Genomic DNA, 25,136 nt, shown 5'->3' with positions numbered 1-25,136 from the left:
GGTGTACCAACTTGACTTGTATTGATTAGGAGGAACACCCACCAGTGCTATATTCGTACATATCATCAATACGGAACATGAAGCTCATAAATTATGATTATCCGTAAACACGCAACCGTTTCAGAGTAAATGACAGTCGAAGTTTATGACTGCTTTACATGCTTATCAGCGTGTATCAAGTTCAACCGACGAGGTAGCATAGTGGCTTTCGCCGCAGCCATGGGCGCCCATATGACAGTTTCTAGACGGGGGGGCCCAGACCTGGGAGTACGTAGTAATTTTAATACTTTGGAATATAAATGGCCATTTGTATTCTGCGGTAGAATAACCCACGGTATCCGCTCCCTGTTGGTGGTGGACGGTACTATCGCTTTTACGTAATACTGACTTTTAAATCATTTTCCTGAAAGGAAAACACATGACTACACTAGATTTTTGCCTTTCCCTGAGAGCTAGAGGGGGGCCGCGGCCCCACCTTGCCCCCGGGTATGGGCGCCCTTGGCCGCAGCTTTATACTTTTGCGCTCCGTGCTCAAATTCCGATGAATTGTGGGGGATTTTTGTTTCATTTATTTAATTTTGTCAATGACAATTACTAAACAAATGGTTTTGTTCGATATATTTTGAAATATTGTCCTTTTCCGCCTATTAATGGTCTGCCTATTAAATGAATTTTGAAACATCGATTGAATGGCTCACCCGAACAATATTATAATCGACAAATTTCGTGAAAGTGAGATGTATGTGGAACAACATTGTACTTGCCATGGTGGACATATTTGAGAAATATTAGGCTTAAAATCATTAAATTGGTAGCACTGTTTGAATTTGAAAATAGCGTTGAGAAGAACAACGTAGTAATTGCATGCAAAATGGCGGGTCAGTCAGACGTGTCACTTACATTAGCTGATGCAAAAAGGTTAAATAAAGGGAAAAGAAGGAAGATATCATTGAGCTTGTGGAAAGATAATATTCACAAACGTCTTCGGGATAGTGGATGTCCACATATCTCCAAGAGAAAGCAGCTCGCACCTGGAAAATTGCTTCCACATGCAGTGAGTAGAACAACGTTGCAACTAACCTACAATATTTTATTATTATATTGTGTGCTATAACTTTCCGTTTTGCGAATCAGACGTAATGACTAGAGTTTATTCTGATAATTATTTAAACAAAATGGTCTGCTAATGATATTAACTAATTAATAAACTGCAGTTATATATAGTAACACATAAAATTTGATTGAACATAAAACATAACCTCTTTCATTGTTATAGGAAAGAGCCTGTTGTTCTTTTCAGTGTGGGCAACTGAGTGCAAGTGATAAGAAGATACCATCTGATGAATTCTATAAGTTAAATTATGATAATCAAACACGACTTCTTGCACAGCAATGTATAGAGTTGGTCGATATTAAACGTCGGTTAACTAGGGCTGATATTTCACACCGCCAGTAGAGCGTGAGGTATTACTTGTCTACTGAAAAAGGTAAATTGCGTATTTGTCAAAAGTCACTACGTTGCACACTGAAGATTACTGCCCGGCGATTGCAAATTCTACTGGAGAAAATTAAGTTCCAAAAGCCTCTAGAAGATAAGTGTGGGAAACATTGTAATAGGCCATATAAGATACATGTTACCAAATCGTTAACAAGACAGCACATACAGTCTTTTCTAAAACAAGAGAATCATTACTCAAGACATGAAAGTAAAAGGTTTTACTTACATCCTAATTTGACATTAAGAAAAATGTACAAATTTTTCTGTGAGCAGTACCCAGAAGTTGAGTGTAAAGAAAGTACCCATGGCTAAATGGTTAGCGTGCTGGCCTTTGGTCACAGGGGCCCTGGGTTCGATTCCCGGCAGGGTCGGGGATTTTAACCATCATTGGTTAATTTCGCTGGCATTGGGGCTGGGTGTATGTGTCGTCTTCATCATTTCATCCTCATCACAACATGCAGGTCGCCTACGGGCGTCAAATTCAAAGACCTGCACCTGGCGAGCCGAACATGTCCTCTGACACTCCCGGCATTAAAAGCCATACGCTATATCACCTATAGGGATATTTTTAAGTCTGACTTTAAGCTGAGATTTGGCCTGCCTACATCCAATGCTTGTGCTTACTGCGATTGTCATTTTATTTGCATCATGCCAGCAAAATCCAATGATGAAATGCAGAAAGTAGAGGAGGAAAGTCAACTTCACCATCGCAGATCTGAGGCAGCATATAAATCTTTGGCAGCTGATACTGCTATTAGTACCGGTAAGGAAAATAAGGATGTTATAGTGCTTCGTGTTGACTTAGAACAAGTTTTATTCTGTCCCAATTTGCATCATCTATATTTTACCAAAGACTGTACTCCTGCTATAACCTTTCTATCCACGATACTGGCAATAATAATGTTTTATGTGGTTCTGGCATGAAAGCATAGCCAAAAGGGGTTCTCCTGAGGTTTCTTCTTCAATACTGAAGTATATTAAAGAGACTGTCCAACCACTGAAAACAGAAGAATTAAGGCATCTCATTCTGTGGTCAGATAGAAGTATAGGCCAAAACAATAACTGGCAGATTGTTCTCCTGCAACATTTAATACTACAGAAGTATTTCTCTATTGTTAAAAAGATATTTCTAATCAATGGTCATAGCTTCCTGCCCTGTGACTGAGATTTTGCCCTAGTGGAAAGAAGGAAAAAATCAGAAAAAGTGTATGAACCTAATGACTGGGTGGAAGTCATAGCCAACGCTAGCTCCATTTTTTAGTCTGTCATGGAAAAGGAAGATTTTAAAGAGAGCTGAAAATTCTTTCAGTAAGGGTTCATTCAAGATAACAGAATATGGTTGGCTCCAAATCATGAATGATGACCCAACAACCATTAATGGAAGAAAATCTCACAATATTCTCCAGCCATGGATTAATCAGAGTACTGCGAAGAAGATGAGAGGAAGTGGTTACAGAAATTTACCTCCAGTGAATGTCCACAGTTTTCCAAACGTGTATTCAGGACCTCTACCTATTACAGCTGCTAAGAACGACCTATTGGACATTTGTAGATACATTCCAGTTTAATCTAGAAAATTCTATGACGACCTGCTCTCATTAAATTAAATTTATTCACAGAATTTTCAGCATATTTTTATTTCTTATTAGTGACAAAATGTAATTGTGGTCTTTTTTTTTTTTTTTTTTTTTTTTTTGCTTCTGACATGCCTATCATAATAAGATATTTACTGATAATTAGGACACTGTAACTAAGGGGATTACATTAACAGCTGGTAATGTTGTAAGTAAAAACAAAAAAATATCTTTGTCAGTTACAACGTTGTTCTATTTTTAAAATATTTAATACAATATTTTTTCAAAACGTAATAGCTGTATGAATGGAATACTTACTTTACAACTTTTATATGAACATAAAGTATAGCTAGCAGCAATTACTTTGGAATTCGTTCAATATAAATAGTCAAGAAATGTTTTTCCCTTCTCTAAAATTTTCATTTTGTCAGTTACAACCTTTGTTCGGGTGAGCCATTCTATTGTTCTACAGTCGTTGCACAGCAAAGGGATATTACGACTAGATGCAATGCAATAAAAATCCATGCATTGATTCATAATAGTAACTGCAAGCACCAGTTTTTTGAAAACTGACCTGTTATGCGTTGTTGACATTACTGAAGATTTCACGTGTTGGCAAAAAGTTTTATACACGTAAACGACTTGCGAGGCTCACTTCCAAGAAAGATTTTGATAGGGAAGCAATAGCGATGGATTTCCAAAAGAATTTATGCATACCTAATTTATCCACTAATGACATGTATTACCGTAGACAGCTGTCACAGTTCTCCTTAGTGGACACACTGTACTCTATATATACCCAGAGACAGTTTCACATAAAGCAGCAGATGAAGTATGTTCTATGTTACATCATTTTATATTTTGTGAAGTTGGGTTCAAGATAAAACACTTGACAATCTTCTGTGATTCTGCATGTGGACAGGATAAGAACTGGACTGTTTTCAGATTTCTCCACTTTATAGTAGACCTACATCATGCCAAACGTCTTGTTTCTGTGAAAATTGTATTTCCAATTTGTTGGCACTCGTACTTAAAGAGTGCGATAGAAACATGGCACTAATTAATCAGAAATTACCAGCTGAAATGCCAGAAGACTGGGCAGATCATTTTAGGAGTGCCAGAAATAAGCCCTTCCCTTTCCATGTAATCGAAGTTGATCAACCAATGATTCGTCAGTGGACCAAGTTTTGACTCCCTTGTACGTTTGCCCTTTTAGAACAAGACTTATCAGGGAACTTGTCATCTCCATTGAGCATCCACGATTCATGGAATACAGAGACGGTTACAATGGCCATTGGGAATGACCTGTTGTAAATGATCCAAAATCAACTCCACACTTCCCAGAAACACCAGTTAGTGAGTTCGTTCTTCCAGAGGCATCTTATGAACGTAAGTACAAGAGTTAGTGTACATGAAGCTGCTCTACATTCGCAAACAAGCTGGCAATATTGAGATTTTAAATTTGTAATTTATGTCTATTTCAGGTTTACATCAAATCTCTGCAGCAAAATTTTCTGATCTGCGCGTCCTTAGATCATTTTGTGGACCATTCATTGATACACTTCCTCACTATTAACTGACAACTTATTATTTGGTAGGTTTTGTTAAAAGTGACATTCCCCTTTATTTCCGTGACAAATGTGTATTTACTTCATTTACTTTTTTTTTTCAATTACAAAATTTAATTCTATATTTTCATTATTATCTATTTAAAATACCAATACATTAGGCTAATGTTACATAATATAATACTTTATGTATATGCATTATTGAAGACAGTATTAAAGGTTGAAACTTTTAAATTTAATTATCTCAGTTTGTAGAAAATATGACATTCCCCCTTTTTCCCATGTACTCTTCAAATACAAAATTAATTATGGTGAATGAAACTAAGCAAGGGAGTGGAAGGAGAACTGTCCCAGCATTTCCTTGCAAGTGCAAAAGGGAAACCACAAAAAAAAAAAACAAAAAAAAAAACTAGAGGACAGCTGACGGTGGGATTCGAACCCACTCGCCTGCCAAATGCAGAACTGGGCTCCATAGCGGTAGCATCTGAACACCCACCGCCACTCTGCTCAGTGATACTATTACGGAAATATAATATAAAATTGTTGAGCCAAGAACTGGTATTATCAAGATCATTAACACTCGGGGAAGAAGAGACTATCTCAGGAGGGGGTGACAATTTTGCGTAAGATTCATCATTACTACTTCGTCTTGCATTTTCTTGTAGTTCAATATCGCCCCCTATATTATCTCCAACTTTATTATCAAAATAAAGTTCTCCAGAATCACTATTTATGAGGAAACATTCAATTTCTTTGTCAACAAGAGATGAATGTATACTTCAAGATGCCATGATGGCTACACGTTAGAGGGAAAGATGCTCTACTCCAACAAAGCTGAAATAACACCAGATCGCTTTCAAAACATCTGAAATGGAGTGGTATATCTGCCATACAGAACTTCTTTGAGCATTTCCATGGATGTCAAAGCATGACACTATATCCCGTTCATATATGAGATCAGTGAAGTACACACTGCACCAAAACGTATATATACGGGTTTGGCGGACAAGACATGGCGTTCAATAAAGTATATATATGGGTTTGGCATTGAATGGGTTAAATACCAAGTTCACCGAGCAAGTGGCTGCGTGGTTTGCTCCTTGTAGTTATCAGCTTGTATTCGGGAGATAGTAGGTTCGAACCCCACTGTCAGCAGCCCTGAAGATGGTTTTCCGTAGTTTACCATTTTACACCAGGCACAAGGCCATGGTCGCTTCTTCCCCAATGCTAGCACTTTCCAATCCCGTTGTCATCGTAAGTCCTGTGTGTGTCGGAGTGGTGTAAAGCTTTTTTTTTTAAAGGGAAAAAATAAAGTTTAACGAAAATATACCAATCTATTTTCCTGTGATGCTGTAACAAACAGACAAAAATTTAACTGAACCCGACTTAGTCTTTATACCAGTTAGGCCAAATAATGGCCTAAGTATCAGGTTAGATGGGTATCAAGTAAATAAATACATAGCTGGTAGCGTTTACTCTAAAATTTATTAACTAATGGCTGCACAATTACAAAAGTACACAATCACTCTAGTTAGCACAATCACTCTAGTTAGCGCGCTCCCTCTGTTTTTCCACTGTTCAGTCACACTAGTTACTGCAACTAACCCTTACGAGTTGAAACAATTACACTACACGCACACTTCCGCAACTGTCACTTGAACCCTTGAGCTGTTCAAGATTAAAATCACTTTACAATAGTGGCCGCACTTAACAGTTTACATACGCAATCACAATTTTATATTCACACTCGCAGCGGTCTGATTCACAGTCCCACACTGCTCACCTGCACTGCTCCACCTTTACTGTCAGTTCACAGACAGCTCTCCGCTGGCACTGTAGCAATACACAGCCTTCACAGCACTGTCTCAATAGCAGAACCAGGCTCAACCTGAACCACCTTGGGCTGGCCTGCCTTTTATAGGGAGTATGACCCTCACAGATACTTCAAGAGAGTAGAACCCCATAAAGTGAAAAAGTAGTGAATAACCCCTAAAACCATATGTTGCAGCTTTCTTGTGCAGTTAGCAGGCAAAAATTGTAATTGCACATTCCTCAAATTAACACGCACGACACAGAATGTGCAGGACAACTGTCGATGAAAAGAGTATCTTCCCGTTTTGTGCACCCAATTTTAAATCAAGAACAGTTAATTGCTGTCGAAAAAGATCTAAGGCCACCCAAGCTTTATGGCTGGCATTATAGGAAGTTGGTAATGATCGCACATTCTTGAAGCAATCATATGGGGGTGGAGCTTCTGAATGCATGCCTCATTTTGCTGTATCTCGCACCATGGCACTTATCCCCTCAGAATGCTGAAGTTTTGCTGGACAACACACTGAAAAACAGTGCAGTTTCGTCTAGGTTAAAAATATTCCCGGGTTCGTATTTGTTGTTCAGCTCTTGCAATCTTCCATTGATCCACTCTTCCACGGTTTCATCACTAACTGTGTTTGATTCCCCACAAATAGTTTTCCTAAATCGTTCAACCCACCAATTGGAGGGGCTGAAATTTTGAATGCCAAGAATGTCTGCCACATTATGTGCCTTTTGCCTTAAGAGCACACATCAACTGGAATGCTTACTGCTCTTGAAGTTTCAAACCAACTTTTCACTATCTTTTCCAATTCCTCGTATTTAGAATATTAGGTATATTTCCATTTTTTTTTTTTTTTTTTTTTTTTTTTTGGTCTGCAGACTGAAGCACTTGATGTTATGCTTTCTCTATTGTTCACTATTGTATTCAACATGGATACAAAAATCTGCAAGTCCCGTCCGTGCTAGTGCAAAACTTGTTCCACAGAAGGAATCAACTTTTTCCAGGATTCAAACCTTCTCGTATACAGTGAAATTTTTCCGTTCCTTCTTTTTCCATTATTAGCCAGAAAAGCGAACACAACAAAAAAAAGCAATAACAAAGAAGGACATACAAATACGTACAAGCAAACAAACAATGCCACTAGAAATTTGCAGCAAATGACTTTGGCTGCTTAACTCGCATAACCATAACAAAAAAACATAAAACTTGAATTGCAAAAACAAAATCAAAGCATGAAGCAATAACCACAAAGTAACTAACTCAGGAAAGACGAATGCTGAATAACTTCGTAACTTCACAACTTTACACCAGTGTAACTTCTCAAAGAAAGGGCCTGTGCTGGTTAAGCGGAAGTTCCTTGCTAACAGACCATGGCTGTTTGATTAGGTCATCATGCCATGGTTACTCAAACTATTTTAGGTTAGTTGCAATGTAATTTTACTTTGATTTCCCCACCCTCCTCTCTTACAGCTTGGCTTAGAGTAAATGCAGAAAGCATAACATTTTGCAAATGTAAGTTTGAGGGCTTTAAAACATTGCGAGAGTAGGAAATTTGAGGGGACCAACAAAAAATAATGTAAACGATGGAAAAACATTAAATATGAGAACAAATGTGGAGTAATACTGTATACTCTAAATAATTTTATCCCACTCTCCTGTAAAGTAACGGCTTTCCTATTTCCATGTTATACAAACTTTAATTTCGGTTGAATTCAAATCAAACTAGGGAACAAGAAATGTCGTGGAGATGAGTATGCTCCAATGGATACTTGGTCTCATGTGCCTGGACTATGTTGGAAACTATCAAGTACGATGAGTCATAGGAGTGGCAACCAAAGACAAGATGCAAAATGCTCATAAGTGTTGGTATGGTCAAGTTATACACAGCAATTAGCAGTCTGTGACCCAAACAGCCTTATACCTTCAACTGGAAGTAAATTCTCTCCATGGAAGACTCAAGATACGGTGGTTGGACCACCTGAAAGACGAAATGATATCAAATCAACGTCGCTTAATGATGCCATCAATTGGCAAAAATGGAGAACATTATGTAGAAAAGCAGACCCTGCATTGCAGAAAAAAGGTAAGAAACTAAAAGTATTTGGTGACAAGAGTCCTGCAATACGCCACTGTATGTCATTAAAATGTCCCCATATGGCTTGACCACAACCTAAACCGTTGAATGCATTCTTTCATTGCCAGCACTATTATGGATTTTTTTCTTGTCAAATGGTCATGCATGATATGAATCACCCAGAATAAAAACCATCTTACCTTTCTGTTCATCTGTCTTAAGGAACCTCTGTAATGCCAAATTCACAGCAATACGAACTTCTTCCCCAATAGTAACACCAGACTTGTTATCTTTTTGCTTCCTTCTTGGCATTATTTTGGCTTGGTAGGTCAGCACATAAATCTGAAGGTGATAAAATAACACATTACAGAATACTAAAATAACTTCTTGAAATACAGAATGCTGTGGATCCAAGATCTGAACACTTGAGTGTAAATCCAGTGGAAGATTTGGATAAAAACACAGTATATTCCAATAAAAAAATGTTTATGCACAATCTTTGAAGACTAGGGGTAGTTTACAATAATACAACTTCAGTCATAGAATAAAAAACAAAGCAAGTGACAAATTAAGTCATATACAGAGAGATGTGTTATGTTTGGGTCATCAGTCCATAGATTGGTGTGATGCAGCTTTCCATGCCACCCTATCCTGTGCTATTTCATTTCTACATAACTACTACATCCACTCCATCTGTTTGCCATATTCATACCTTGGTCTACCCCTACTGTTCTTACTGCCTACACTTCCCTAAAAAACACACTGATCAAGTCCTGGATGTCTTAAGATGTGTCCTGTGATTTTCTCTCTTCTTCTAGTCAAGTTTTGCCAAATCATTCTCTCACCAATTTGATTCAGTATATCATCATCCATGATTCAACCTACGCATCTCACCTTCAGCATTCTTCTGTAATACCACATTCCAAAAGCTTCTATTCTCTTTCTTTCTGAGCTAGTTATCATCTACGTTTCACTTCCATACAATGCTATGCTCCAGATAAATTTCTTCAGAAACATCTAATTCCTATATCAATGTTCGAAGTGAGCAAATTTCTTTTCTTAACCCAGCATTACTCGCTACGTCTTTACATGCGCCGTTACTGCTAGTGAACGCAGCGCTCACCTTTATGTTTAAAGGCCATAATATACCCATATAAAGATGGAGGTATTCTTAATACATCAAAGTGAGACATTTATTTAGGAACATGAGTGAGTGGAGTGGCCGCACGTGAACACGCTTTGGCTATGAAGCCAAGCTCTGAATTCGGGAGATGCGCGAGTTCGAACCCCACTCTTGGCTGTCCTGAGAATGGTTTTCTACGGTTTCCTTTTTACACCTCCAGGCAAATGCTGAATCAGTTCCTATTCACGGGCAACAGCTGATTCCTTCTACCTCCTTAACCAATTACATTCACCATCGCTCATTTCATCATCAGCTCCTCAACTGAGGATGGCAAGAGGAAGGGCATTTGGCCTTAAAACATGCAAAATAATTTCATCTCACCTCATCCCTGACCCCGTATCAAGAAATGGAACTAAGGGATAGACAGACTATTTAGGAACATGAATGCTTAAATTTAAATAATGAACTAAATAATGTGAACATATAATCCAGCATATCAGGAAACAAACCTTTTACACAGTCAGTCATCACTTCTGTTCCTTTCAACATCTTTCCTGGAACACTGTTTCCGGGTTCGAACATTTGTAGCAGGAGCCTAGAGGCCCCACTTGGTGAAACTAATAGAATACAGCCTTCAATCAACAAAAGACCCTCTTCTTCCTCAGAATTTGCCAACACTGTTTCAGAGGAGTTAGGATCACTTTCATAAACCTTATCTGTTTCATTACCATCACCTTCGGTGTTCAAAGTCCACTCCCTCCATCGTCTCACCCAACCACGAAATTATCTGATCAGCGGATGTCATTATAACTTGTGTAAATTCATTAACAACAGTCGCAATATAAAAATTTCACATTTAACATAAGCATAAGAAAAACCTTAACTTATTACAATGCGAGAAATTGAGTAGCATTGTTACTTGCTACTGAGCACACAGCTCACCAAACATGTACTGTCGTGCCTAATAACGGATTGAGGGTAAACGTTTTTAAAGATAATGGAAATAACTGACACCTCCCCTTCCTAACAATCTGTCTGAAAGGTATATGAAGTTTCAAAAGTAGAGATGTTGTAATTTTCCAACAACAAGCAATATACTACGGAGGTGAGCGCCACGCTCACCATGTGAGTATCAGCGGGTTAAGAAAGGCCTTCCTTGCTTGGGTTAGTCTGCATTTTATGTACTCATTACTTCTGCCATCAATATATTAAAAAGAGTTTACTAACAACAGATTTTGCGAATCAGTCCATCTGTTCTACTGGTCTGATTTGCTTAATTTTTGTTTTATTCTCTCTGGAATTACCTTCCAGTGAATCATGTGACACTGATAATTCTCTAAGTTCAGCCAACTTTGAGTAATCATAAAATCAAATCATTAAATGATCACTCCAACAATTGCAGGCGAAGGCTTACCCTAACCAGCAATACAGTCTGTACTTAGCAGATTGCTAAGCATCTAACACACTCAATATTCGGATATAGCCTATATCGTCCCTGCTCTGGCAAACTAACGAATCTGCAAATTGTCAAAAGGTTAGGAGAGCTGAAAGAAGTTGTGATTACTCATGTAAAATCAATTTTTATATTTAATTATTGGTTTTATGTGTTAGGCATACAGAACGAGCTGCAGAAGTGAGACTTTGTCAGAGGGTAGACAATATATAAATAACAAAATCTAGACCAGAACTTCAGAACTACAGATTCCTTAGTTTGTCAGTTTCGCTAGTTTGCCAGAGTGGGGACGATATGATTTTCATAATTAGTAATGTCATTCCATGCAGCCACGTTTGATTACCATCTGTCAAGCCAGAGAGGATACACTTCTTCTAATCATGGAAGAATACTATTCTCTGCTAGATACTCTTTGATTCTCTGACCTTCACCTTCTGAATAGACTCAACAGATGGCAGAACATTACTAATAACTTACATGCTGCTAAGAGAAAACGATCTACGTATGGACAGACAGGAAGGTTCAAGTTGACTAGCCTTCTGTACAACCATTAATAAAGCACAGGGACAAACTCTTGAAAAATTGGCGTCTACTTACCCAAACCACTATTCAGTGGCGGCCAATTGTATGTTGCACTATCTTGAGAAAGATCGTTGTAACCGTCCAGGCTTCTCCTGCCCTACTAATTTAATATAATATCATTTTACGCGATATCATTTGATATCAAGTTTATCCGCCATCGGCAATTATTTGTAATAACATATTTATTCAACGTCAAATGAGTTGTAATCAAGGCATTTTGGAATCGTATTGTATATATAATAACATCGTTTTAGTATTTAAATTATTATATTATGTAGGATAAGAATTCATTATGTTGGAAATACGGTCAATATGTTGAGACATAGTTGTTTTCATTTCATCTCATGTTTGTGCATACGGAGGGTTATTCTTGAAGCTTGGGATTTTGCGTTAGTCATGGGTTTATTTTATGACCAAGGCTAGTAAACAGCGACCCGTGCGCGAGGCTTGCAAGCTTGTCAGCGATATCATCGCCACGCCTTCTGGACTTGTCGAGGAAGAGAAGGGGAGGTGATGCTTCGATCTATCGAATCAGATACTTCGTTGTATATGAGTTTTGAGACTGAACTGTTACCAAGAGTGGGGGCGAGCCCGGATATATAGTGATTCTCACCACGAGAACGGCACCTAACTAAGTACAACTTCTGCTGTGAAGCTAACATCCTAACGAGATACTACATCACTAGTAATTCTACTGTGAACATCTATTTTGAACGACGTGATTTGAATATTGATACAGTATGTGGTCGCTCCGCGACATAGTTATTTTTGTACAATGTGTTATCGCTTCGATACAGTACTCAGCTATACAATGATTGCTTAAGGCAATTTTTAATGGTCAAAAGTGGTACATGTTTCGTATATTACCAACATCTTCAGCCACATAACACCGTTTAGATGAAAAATATATAAAAAATATATAAAATTGACAAAGTAATGCTTTAGAGGACATGTACCACTTTTGACCATTAAAAATTGCCTTAAGCAATCATTGTATCGATTAGGTGGAAAATAAATAAATACTTAATTGTGAATCTATTGAAGTGCGATACGGACCATGAAGCTGATTTTATGCAACAGTACTCAGCTGCGGTAATGTTATTGGATCTACGAGAAACGAAACAAGCTTATGGCTTGTGTGATATTCAGTAAATATTGTGGACGAAGAACTATGTTTAGTTCAAGTCTACGGAATTTTGGTACAAGTCTGTACCGTATAAATAGTGTAGCTCAGTTAGATTGAGATTTCTACTAATATGGAAAAATTCATATCTCTGAATTTTCTCCTCATACGATCAACGCTGATCAGTTTTTACAAGTATAGGGCCAATGTCTAATTTAAAGACTAGGCAAGTAGGGAGTGTTAGTCCACATAGCCCGTACCATATCAGAGAAGGAAGGAAGGATGTCCATGCAGCAAAGTCTACATCGAGAAGAAGAGAACGAGTAACCACGGAAACCAGATGACTTCAACGGAAGCTGCAATTGGTGAGCTTCAATTAGATAAAGCAAGCAATAGTAAATTCAGTAAATTATAAATTCCTCCACGCTTTAAGGAAACTTTTCCGATTCATCTCATTTTTTTTGTATAATAAATTCATTTGTATTTTATATTGCGTTAATTTTCTTTCTTAAGCGATACTTAATGGTTAATTATTTAAAATCCTACCCCTGTGATTTCAGTACAAGTCTCTATGCTAGTAAATATAAATTTTGGTTTACAGTTTTATTTAAAACTGTAACATGGCGCCCAAACATTACATAGAGAAATGGGGAACCATGGAATGTTAGTTGTTTCTATTTGCGTGGCAATTTGCGGGCAAGCCACAAATAGTTTATTTGTTATTCATGTGTTTCAAAATAATAACTTTCATCTCCCCATGTGTTATGCTGAGGAGGGAACAGTTACATCGTTTGAAAATGTTAAGATCCAGATACGGCTAAGTGGGCGAAGCAAAGAGAATATTGTATGGAAAGAAGCGTTATAAACTATATGACCGGTATTAAATGTTCATAAACTATTGAAAAGGGCAGGCAAAAAAATGACAGACAGGCATATCAAGACTAGTTATCTGACCTATTTATAAGGAATGCTGTGGAGCAGCATGGGTCCACAAGTTGTCAGTTATTCTACTACACAGGTAACAATAGGAATATGAATAGGAACATATAACAGGAGTTGTTCTTATTTTATACCTCCCACTTCACAAAATCGCACTTCAATGAGAGATGAAACTCACCCTCCTGATGAAACTGAGAAGCAAAATCAAGCTTGTTATATACTGAAAAGAAATTGATGTACAAGAACTAGGTTTGAGGAGGAAAATTCTATCTACGTGAAAACTGCAGTATTCAAAGTCCTTGTCCTTTTATGTTTTCATGTTTTCCCTTTTCTCCTCTTTCTGTTCCTTCTTTGTTGCACAGCAACCGGTCATTACCCTGTTATGTATTCCTATTCACACTCCTGCCATGCTATACATGACAAGAAATACAACTTAGTCAACAGAAACATTATACGTTTGTCATAAAAGTTCCAAGAATTATATTTCAGGAATAATTACAACACAGTTCTCAAACAGTGTATTCTGCCGTCAGTACAGATACTTTTCCTTGTTTAATATCAAGAAAATTTATGTTGTCATGCACTTTATCCCCTCTTTTTTTCCAAAAAGAAAGGTGGCATAAATATGTTGAAACTATCCTCAAAGTCACAATAATGAAAGCCATGAAAGAATCAGCTTTCCCAGGCTACTTGTAGAATCATACAAAACACTGAATATATCAATTGCAGCAAAACACAGACCATTACTTGAATATTGTATTTCTGAAAGTGTCAATCCTCACACCTTTAAAGGTTCTATAATTAATGTAGCAATAATGGCAAAAAGAGTATGCGCAAGAATCAAAGCAGAAAAGACCCCAAGTTTAAAATTTAAACTTTTTGCAAAAGACGTTGAGAAGAAATATCTTCAACCTAACCATTTCTTACCAGAATGAAAACTGTCAATTTAATGGTCATGAAACTGTTCGTATCCACCCTAGAGGGCTTTAGAAAGTACCCAAAAAATAACTTTCCATATTTATGTTGTTTCTGTAGATTAGTATCAATTAGGAAACAACAACAACAACAACAACAACAACAACAATAATAATAATAATAATAATAATAATAATAATAATAATAATAATAATAATAATAATAAAGATCTGTATTTTATAATACCCTATAATACCCCTGCAAATTGAATAAATCTTACCATGCCCAAATTATCATTCCAAAATGCAACCAGACCTAATCAACAGCTGTTTCTGCAAATGACAATTAGTAAGCTTAGAAAGTAACTTCCTTAAAACAGTGAAACCTCGGAATGCAGGTAACTTGGTCTGCGAGTGTTTTACAAGACGAGCAAACATTTTAAATAAATTGTAACTTGACAAGCGAGTGAGGTTCTGCAATACGAGCGCCACATGACTACCTTTTCCCCTCCCCTGTTCGTTTGTTGAATAGATGAACGAGGTCTTCGGTCCTGTAGTGAAGAAATACTTTTCAGAAAATAATCTGCCGCTCAAAGTCTTGCTGGTTATGGACAATGCTCCTGCTCGTCCTCCAGGCCTTGAGGACTTACTTGCTTCTTGCCAACCCTACTCCATTACTCCAGCCTATGGGTCAGCAAATCATTTCAAACTTCAAGAAGCTGTACACCAAAGCACTATTTCAGCGATGCTTCGAAGTAACCGAAGAAACAAACCTTACCCTCCGAGAGTTTGGGAGAAATCATTTCCCCATCGTGTGTACTGCCTGAAGATCATCGATGAAGCCTGGGATGGAGTCACCAAGAGAACTCACTTTCGCTTGAGGAAAGCTGTGGCCTGACTGTGTTCATGGACGTGACTTTGAGGGAATTGTTGGTGACAATGAGCCGCCAATTGTCGGTGAAATTGTGTCCTTAGGAAAGACTCTGGAGCTGGAGGTGAATGACGTGGTCATTCAAGAGCTGGTGGAAGAACATAGCCAGGAGACGCCCACCAACGAACTGATGGACCTGCATCGCAAACGACAGGAGGAGGTTATGGAGATCTCGCCCGGGGAAGAGGAAGAGGAAGAGGAAAGGTTAATGGAATATCTCACTTCAACTGAGATTTGGGAGAAGTGCAAAATGTGGGAAACGGTGCAAAATTTTGTAGAAAAACACCACCTGAATAAGGCCATAGCAGCGCGAGCGATGAATCAGTTCAATGACAAAGCGATGTCACATTTTCGTGAAATCCTCAAAAAGAGGCAAAAGCAACAGTCAATGGACAGGTTCCTCATTAAAGTTGTACGAAAAGAACACAATTCCAGTAAGTCAACACATAGCAGTGATTCCGTTAGTGAAATTCGTGCCACACAGTAACTCTTCTCATGTCATCTCTCGTCTCCCTCACACCAACAATGATTCTATTGTAAGGAAAAGTGCACTTTAATTTGTTTTACATTATATTTCGTTTTAGAAATGGTATGCGAATAAATATTTTTGTGTTGTGGACGAATCATCCACGTTTCAATTGTTTCTTATGGGAAAACTTGCTTTGATTTACGAGCGCTTTGGATTACAAGCATGTCGCCGGAACGAATTATGCTCGCAATCCAAGGTTCCACCGTACTTGGAAACAGTTTGTGACAGAGCAAGATAGTTTTCTGTACAGCTTATTATGAAAATTCACAAATTTAATTCAGTAACTTATCTCTTTATATGTGATCCGATCTGCTTATCTCACCTTCAGCATCCTTTTTTATAACACCAGTATTTAGAAACACCATCCTACTGCACATTTCTATATTTGAACATGTTCTTAAGAAAGGCCTTGCTTGCTTGAGCTCATCTGTATTTATGCCCACACTCCTGGCATAATGAATGATTAATTTAATTATTCTACTACCCAACCAATGATATTCACCTACTGCCTTTAAAACTTAATTTCCTAATTTGATATTAACTGCATCACCTCACTTTATCCTATTACACTTTATAACTTTTGTTTTATATTCACTTATTTTCATCTTGTGACCATATCTTCAGGATGTTCTGCTTCTGTTATAAGAGAACCAACTGTTAAAAACAGTCCTAGCCTGTTACCCAGGGGATGCCCAGATGCAGTATTATCACTCTGAAATGCAGCCTATATGAAGGCTTCTCTCGTGTCTCGCTTCTGACACGATAAATAAAATAAATCTTGTGATCATTCCATTTAGCAATTTCTCCAGATCCTCAGCAGACTCTAATTCTAATCATCTTCAAAATTTAAAACGAGCTTATACCAATCAACATTATCAAAGGCCTTTTCCAGGTCGACAAATGTCATATATGAAGGCTTGCCCTATTTATCTCAATCCTCTAAGATCAGACGTGAGTCAGTATTGCTTCCCGTGTTCCACATCTTTGGAAACCAAAATGATCTTCTACCAACCTGACTATCCATTCTTCTGGAAATGATTTTAATTAAAACTTTACATGAGAGAAATAATGTTGCTTCCTTATATACAGGAGTACATATACTGTACATATTTTTTAACTGGATACACTTCTCTTGTCTCATACATCAGTTCCAGGCATCTTATTTCTACTTAGGTCTCTCAGTACTCTGTCAAATTCTGACCTCAATTGGGTGTCTCATTTCAACAGCCCTGATACCCTCGTTCTTTTCTCGTACATTATAATCTACTGGTATAATCCCTTGGTACAGTTGCTGAAAAGTGTTCCTACCATTTTCTGTCTTGTCCTCTTTTTCTAGAAGAGGTCATTTATATACCACAACAATATCATACCCTGACATCGGTGATTGTTGCTTCAAGGGGAATAATCATAGGCTTAGCCCCTCGAAATATTAACTGCATGAGAAAGAGGAAGATGTTTCCAATTTGAAGAATGAAAATACTGGATGAAGAGGACAACAATGAAAGGTGAGAAAATTAAAAACTCCCAAGGGTTCATAAACCAAAGATCTGTGGGGCAGGGGAGAACAAGAATTGACCAAAGGTCAGATTCCCTCATTTCTGTGTTGAGATTCATATTTTTCCAGTGTGTAGCAACAGTTATAGCTTTAATGTTTAAAACCTTAAGGTCTTCTCTTGAACATATCCTCATCATGGGGCAGACCAAAATGTGGTCTAACACCTGTTAAGTTAACGCAGTTGAACAGCTCATCACTGCTGTTGAGTATTTCACACTTCTTCAGGTAGACCTTAGAGCAAAAAACTCTGCCTATTCAACAAGTTCCACATGCTGTACGGGCTGGCACTTTTCAATGAGAGAGGGAAGATTGGGTCCATAACTTCCACCTACCATATCTTCTCACCGGAGCTTCCTGTGAACCCTTGAGGTTTGATACCCTTCTCAGAAAGCTGCTTCAAGACTCAGGGTATGTCCAGACAGCTTCCTGTGAACACTTGAGGTTTGATACTCTTCTCAAAGAGCTGCTTCAAGACTCAGAGTACGTCCAGACAGAGTGTGACAAACGCCAGTGTTGCAATACATTATAAGCAGTGTAAGCATTTCTTGCTTATGCAATCAAATGTTCTCTCTACGCGAGGGCACATGCAGTCGCACTTCACAACAGTGCAATACGAGAATCACTTCACTCGACAAAAGTCAAAAGCAATTTTATACCTATCACTTACACGTTGCTCCATTCGTAAGTCACTGCTAATGAGGAAACATTAAGTGCAATGAAGTAGTGAGGTTTCTGTTAAAATGACATCTGAAGAAAAGCTTGTTTCATTGTTGACGAGTAGGGAATCTATTTGGTACTGCAAGAAGCAACTTTGCAAGAACAGAAACACAGTAAAATCCAGTGACAATGAATAGAAATAGGAAAAGAGATGGACATGGATTGTAAATAAAACATGTTTATTTTTATGAAATTTTTATGAAAACACTGTCACATGTTCTTCAAATTAAAATTTCATGAAATACTGTAAGGTATTAATGAAACAACCTCAATTGGAACCTGATATTTTGTTCAGTGAAATAGAGAACTGAAGAAAGGTATCACTTTGAAGAACAGCAAATACCCAGGTATTGATGGTGTTTCAGGAGAAATGCTTAAAGAGATGGGAGAGGAAGGCATCCACATATGGCACTCATTATGCAACGAGGTTTGGAGAACAGGGGAGTGGCCAAAAGACTGGATAAGTTCTATCTTAATTCTCCTGCACAAGAAAGGGTCCATCATGGATTGCTCTAACTACCGAACCATAGCACTTGTATCCCATGCAAGCAAAGTCCTACTACACATACTAAATCAACGCTTGAAGCCTTTCTTACCTCAGATATCCCTGGAACAAGCAGGTGAAAGGTAAAGGTACACGAGAGGAAATTCTGAACATGAGACAAATAACTGAAAAAAACTGTGTTTTCTCTGTTCCTGATTTTATCTGCTTTGTAGATTACAAAAAAGGTGTTTGACTGTTGAGTGGGACAAACTATGGAAAGTATTATATGAATTTGGTGTTCCAGCACATCTCACATCACTGCTGATAGGCCTTTATGACAGTAACTTGGTGACCGTAAGGGTGGATGGTGATACCTCAGACTTTTTCAGTAAATCCAAAGGCTGCGTATTGTCTCCCCAGCTATACAATATCTATGCCGAGCACATCATGAGGAGAGCGCCTGATGGTTGGTCTGGTGGTATCTCAACTGCTGGATGAAAACGCAACAACTTGTGTTTTGCTGACGATGCCATACTCATTGCCAGTAGTGAAGATGAGCTTGCAGATTTACTTGCAAGAGTAAAGGATGCAAGTCTCATTTACGGATTAGAAGTCAATTTGAATAACAAACTCATGATCACTGATCGTGGAAATCAAGTGCACCTCACAAGTCAACTAAAGGGACTGGAGTTGGTTAATGACCTTGTATACCTTGGGTCATGTATAAGTGACACAGGAAATTGTGATAAAGAGGCGTAATGTCCTGGGAAGCCATGAGTAAACTAAGATCTGGCAGAACAGGACAATATCCAAAATCGCAAAGATTTGATTGGTTGAAGCACTAGTATTTCCCAGTGTTCTTTTATGGTTGCGAGACATGGACCGTCAAGGCTAAGGACAAAAACCACATCGACGCCTTTGAGATGTAGTGTTGGTGAAGAATGCTACGTGTAGCTTGGACCGAAAGGAGAACAAATGAGTCCCTCATTAAAGAGCTGAAGATAGCAAAATGTCTCTCTACAATTGTCAGTGAAAGAATACTTCAGTTCTTTGGACATATCTTAAGGAGGGATAGAAACAACCTGGAAAAGTCCATCACAGAATGCAAAATAGAAGGCAGAAGACCACGTGGAAGTACAGCAAGCAGGTGGCTAGATCAGGCTAGGAAGATAACTGGCCTTCCTCTTCAGAATGTCCTAAGAAAAGCTGACAATCGAGTTGGATGGAGACACTTTCTGAAGCATGTCTAGAGACAAAATAATGGGGTCACGACACTCAGTAATGAGTAATACGACTGATGATGACTGTATGGTACAATGAGATTCCAGCAAAGGAGGGTCTGAACTCTTCTACATCATGACATTCCTCCATGCCTTTAATTGGGTGATCAAATATAAACATGCATCGATCACTGAACTACTCACATGATAGTTTCAACGCACATCAGTGGACGACATATAGATAGTGCATTTCATGAAACATTACCCAACAAAGAAGACTATTCTGTATTACACCTTTAATGTTATTGCAGACAGTATGTTTCAGGCTGGAACAAGGATAGTGAGCGGCTTCTTAAAGAATTTGAAAACGGTGGTGAAGCTGACATGGCTATCCAGCAGATGAAAATAGGAAGAAAATGTGGCAAGAATCTGTGGAGTCCCTTGATCACACCCACTCAAGCAGAAAAGCAGAAAGCTTGACACATCCAAAACCATCAATAGACCAACAACTAACATCAACTTGGATAATATGGCCAAGTATCTGATCTCTGTCAAAAAAGAAGGAAAAAAATTAAAAGACAAGTCACTCAGCGGAATAAAGAAGCGCTTAGAACAGGTCATAGAAGCTGTCAAGAGCATAAAACCAGGGAAAGCTGTGGGGATTCGGGAATTTACCGTGAATTTCAATGGCACTGTGGACCAGCTACAATTGGATGGCTTACCGCCTTCTGAAACATTTTGGAGACAAGCAACCTACCACCACTTTTGAAGAAAACCAGAATAACGGCGATCTCCAAACCCAACAATGATTCATCAAAAGTGGAAAATTATTGCTCTATAGCCCTCTTAGGCCTAAGTATTCCACTGAAGCTATTAAGAATAATTTATAATAGAATTTCTGATACCATTAACAGGCATGTCCCAACAGAACAGGCTCGCTCAAGACATGGTGAACAAGTTGCGCTAGCGATCCATATTGAAAATGGTTTTGAAAAGAAATTCATGAACATGGCTAGTTTTTTCTCTCTCAGCTGCTTGAATGTCACCTCCCCAAATTCATCAGTGTCATTCTCTATTTGAAGCTCACTAATGTTATCAGTAACATGCTAAGCAATAGATATTTCCAAGTCTGTGCTGAGGATTTGAGAAGGTAAATAAGCTAAACGATGGGCTTCTACATGGGTATGTGTTAGCTCTCATTCTCTTCAATCACTGAACTTTTCAAATGCACTTTAATCATGAAGAAGATATAGAACTCCAACACAAAAGTGTAACAAACCTTACGAGGGATCTGTGGATATGACAATCAAATTTTATTGATTTTAACCTGTTATCAATGCTGTTTACTATGATTTTTAACTATAATCTATCTATCAGCTTAACCTGCACTCTAAGAACTCTAAGAATGGTACCCTATTTTTAACCTTTTAGCAATACTGTTTTTGAAAATGTGGCATTCATAGGACTCTAGCAAGTCAAAGCCGTTTATTGTACCATATGTAAATATCATAACATTATGTATTTTATTAGAATAATGGCATTCTTGTTTAATTTTAGTACTGTTTTATTCTGCACAATCGCTATTAAGCAGGTTCATCCACAGCTGATGACCTACTTACAGGTCAAAAACGGTATTGTCTTTTAATGTAAATATTCTAGACACTTTGTAAAATAAAGTATTGCTTAGGTAGACAACTCATCCTTAATAATAATAATAATAATAATGTTATTTGTTTTACGTCCCACTAACAACTCTTTTACGGTTTTCGGAGACGCCGAGGTGCCGGATTTTAGTCCTGCAGGAGTTCTTTTATGTGCCAGTAAATCTACCGACACGAGGCTGGCGTATTTGAGCACCTTCAAATACCACCGGACTGAGCCAGGATCAAACCTGCCAAGTTGGGGCCAGAAGGCCAGCGCCTTAACCGTCTGAGCCACTCAGCCCGGCCAACTCATCCTTCATACTTGTATGATTTTTAACAACATTCTTAGATTAAGTGATGTTCAATGATTTGTGTATGTTATTTTATCTTATGTTCTCAAGCTGCTGAGGATGATCGATTGTAGATCGAAACTGGTCCTGCATATGGCGTACTTTTAATGTAAATACATTGTACTTGTAACTAGTAGTATTGATTAGGTGGAATTATCCCCATTATATAATTGTGTGATTCATCAATACAGACATGAAAATAATAACCCAGGCAAAACGAAAAGCGTATAAATACCAGAACTTAAGAATCAAAATAACAAAGGTAATCAATAACATTGCTTTCTTGAGAAAATGTCTGACAAAAAAATTAACACCTAACTTTAAGGGATACAATAGAAAACAGACACACTACCCAAACATGTATATTGCAGCAAAAAGCCAATAAAATTTGGAAATTAGGTTCCTGTACAGGAAAAAACAATTTTTGAACACTAAGTTATACGAAACACACCTCGAAGCAACAAATGATTTACCTCCATTACAACGGGATGGCTTTCAACACTCCACTCAGGAAAAAACTGACATTTTTGCAACCCATAAACAGAATACCTTGAACAAGAAATTAAACAAACTTCAACAACATCAACATCGCCATGTTAAGAACAACAGAACAAACTCGCCCATTAGATCAGATGAAACCAAACCAGACAAAAATACTTACAGATTTGAACTGCCTATCAGGAACCTGACGAATATAGTCTTGCTTGCTTGTTGTTTTAAGGGGCCTAACATCGACGGTCACCGGCCCAATATAGTCTTCAGTGAAGAAGAAACCAATATATTGATTAAAGGGCCTAAACACAACTGGACAGACACATCAATATTTCATAAAATCACAACCGCGATAACAGAAACAGAACTTGCCATTAATAAAATGCCTATCGACACGTAACGAATTGAGGTGCAAAATCAAGAAAAGACTTTCGAAGTACATTAAAAGCCTCAATGACAACAAAAATAGTTCCATTAATAACAAACTACAAAAAGGACTCGAAGAAAAATCCAGAATAACCATCTGCAAGTAACAAAGGCTGATAAGGGAAATACAACGATCATAGACAAAAACAAATATATAGTTAAAACTCAACAATTTTTTTCAAATAACACTTTCTGAAGATTTCAAAAGGATTCAACCGCCAAGATTCAGAAGGATCTCAAAACCATACTCAAGTACACCCACTTTTTACTTAATGAACAAGAGATCTCAAAATTAACGATTATGAACCCTAGATTGCTGACAGCTAAGTCGTATCCCAAAATCCATAAGACCAGCTTACCCATGAGGCCTATCATAAATTTCAGACCAAGTCAAACTTAAAAAGTCTTGCAGTTCATTCAAACATTTTTTTTTAAGAACACAATGAATTTTGGGCCAAGAAAGCTATTTAGAACACAACAGAATTTTGCTGAATCGAAGATAATAGACATAAAAGAAACAAACTTGAAAAAACAAAACAGACGTTGAAATTCATTCTCAATTATTATTTCAGGTTTCATGACACCATTGACCAACAACAATGGACTCCCCATGGGGTCGCCGGCCTCTGGAATCATAGCTGAAATATACGTGGACCATCTGGAATACTTGAAAATTAGCAGAATACATAACTTTTTTTTTTTTTTTTTGGTGTAGGTATGTCAATGACAAATTTGTTATAATAGATGAATAATCAACAAAATCAAATTTTTTGAGGACAAACCACCTAAAAAGAAGTCCAACCGGATAATCCCTGAGGAGGAGAGAAAAATACGAAGCGAGAGAATGAAAAGGTTCTGGGAAGAGAAGAGAAGAAAGGCCAACAAGCCTCAAGTTCTATGCGGTCCACAGTTGGCCAAATTCGGAAGAAGAAGAAGAAGAAGATGAATAGTTCACTAATGGCAACATCATCCTGGAGCAAATCAACAAAATGGACCGGAATATAAAATTCACCACAGAGACCGAGATAGATTCCAGTCTTTATTACTTAGAGGTATCCGTCACCAGGCATGACAACCACCTAACATAAAATATTTATAGGAAGCCTACAAGCATGGCTAACATAAAAAAAGGACTCCACCCACCCTGAGGCACATAAAAAAGTAGCCTATTATAGCATGATTAATAGGGAATTCAACATTCCCCTTTCGGATGAAAACATATGTAAAGACACAATCCAGCAAATAACTAAACACAACGGATATTCTAAAGAGTCAATAAATAAGATTACTCAGAAAATTAAGCACCGACATAAAACCAAATTAATTAAAGAAGTCAATTCCAAGAAGGATGATGAAACCTTCCCATTCAAACTATTTTTTTTTCTAGTTGCTTTACGTCGCACCGACACAGATAGGTCTTTTGGCGACGATGGGACAGGGAGGAGCTAGGAGTGGGAAGGAAGCGGCCGTGGCCTTAAGGTACAGCCCCAGCATTTGCCTGGTGTGAAAATGGGAAACCACGGAAAACCATCTTCAGGGCTGCCGACAGTGGGGTTCGAACCTACTGTCTCCCGAATACTGGATACTGGCCACACTTAAGCGACTGCAGCTATCGAGCTTGGTCCCATTCAAACAACACTAGCATACACCATATGACCAACATATTTAAGAGATGTAACTTACAGATAGCTTTTAAAACCACTAACAATAATTCACCAATATTTTACAACACCAAGTTGATCAATATGAACAAGTACAACCAATCAGATGTTTATAAAATGGAATACATGAATCGTGAAAAAGCTATAGGCCTATAGAACAAACTGGCAGAAGTTTCAACACCCACTACTCGGAACACGTCAATGCCATCAAGTACAATAAGTTTTCTTCTTTTGGACAACATATAGCAGATTCTGGACATAAATGTTCTTATATTGAAAGAGATATGACCATTCTAAAAATAACCCCCACAGGTTATCACTGAGGAATTCTATATACAGTGAGTCAAAGTAAAACTCATACACGACTAACTAGTATGTGATCATGAACAGAAATGTGGAAAATAATTTATGTTCGCATTTTATGTGTGGAACAATAAAAGAATGTATTGAATTATTAAGTCACC

The 25,136-nt window shown here is 37.8% G+C and overlaps 1 protein-coding gene across 1 annotated transcript in view; it reads right to left on the bottom strand.

The window, feature by feature from the left end:
• The window catches only part of LOC136857981 (3'-5' RNA helicase YTHDC2), a 587,467-nt gene that overhangs the window by 525,752 nt on the left and 36,579 nt on the right, over window positions 1–25,136 (bottom strand). Inside the window, exon 2 of the mRNA XM_067137136.2 lies at window positions 8,731–8,872. Within this exon, the coding sequence (XP_066993237.2) occupies window positions 8,731–8,842 (112 nt within the window). The 5' untranslated portion in view covers window positions 8,843–8,872. The remainder of the gene's footprint in view (window positions 1–8,730; window positions 8,873–25,136) is intronic.

The sequence above is a fragment of the Anabrus simplex genome, chromosome 1 (genome assembly GCF_040414725.1).
Source record: "Anabrus simplex isolate iqAnaSimp1 chromosome 1, ASM4041472v1, whole genome shotgun sequence".
Lineage (NCBI taxonomy): Eukaryota > Metazoa > Arthropoda > Insecta > Orthoptera > Tettigoniidae > Anabrus > Anabrus simplex.
This window is presented reverse-complemented; position numbering and strand designations above follow the sequence as displayed.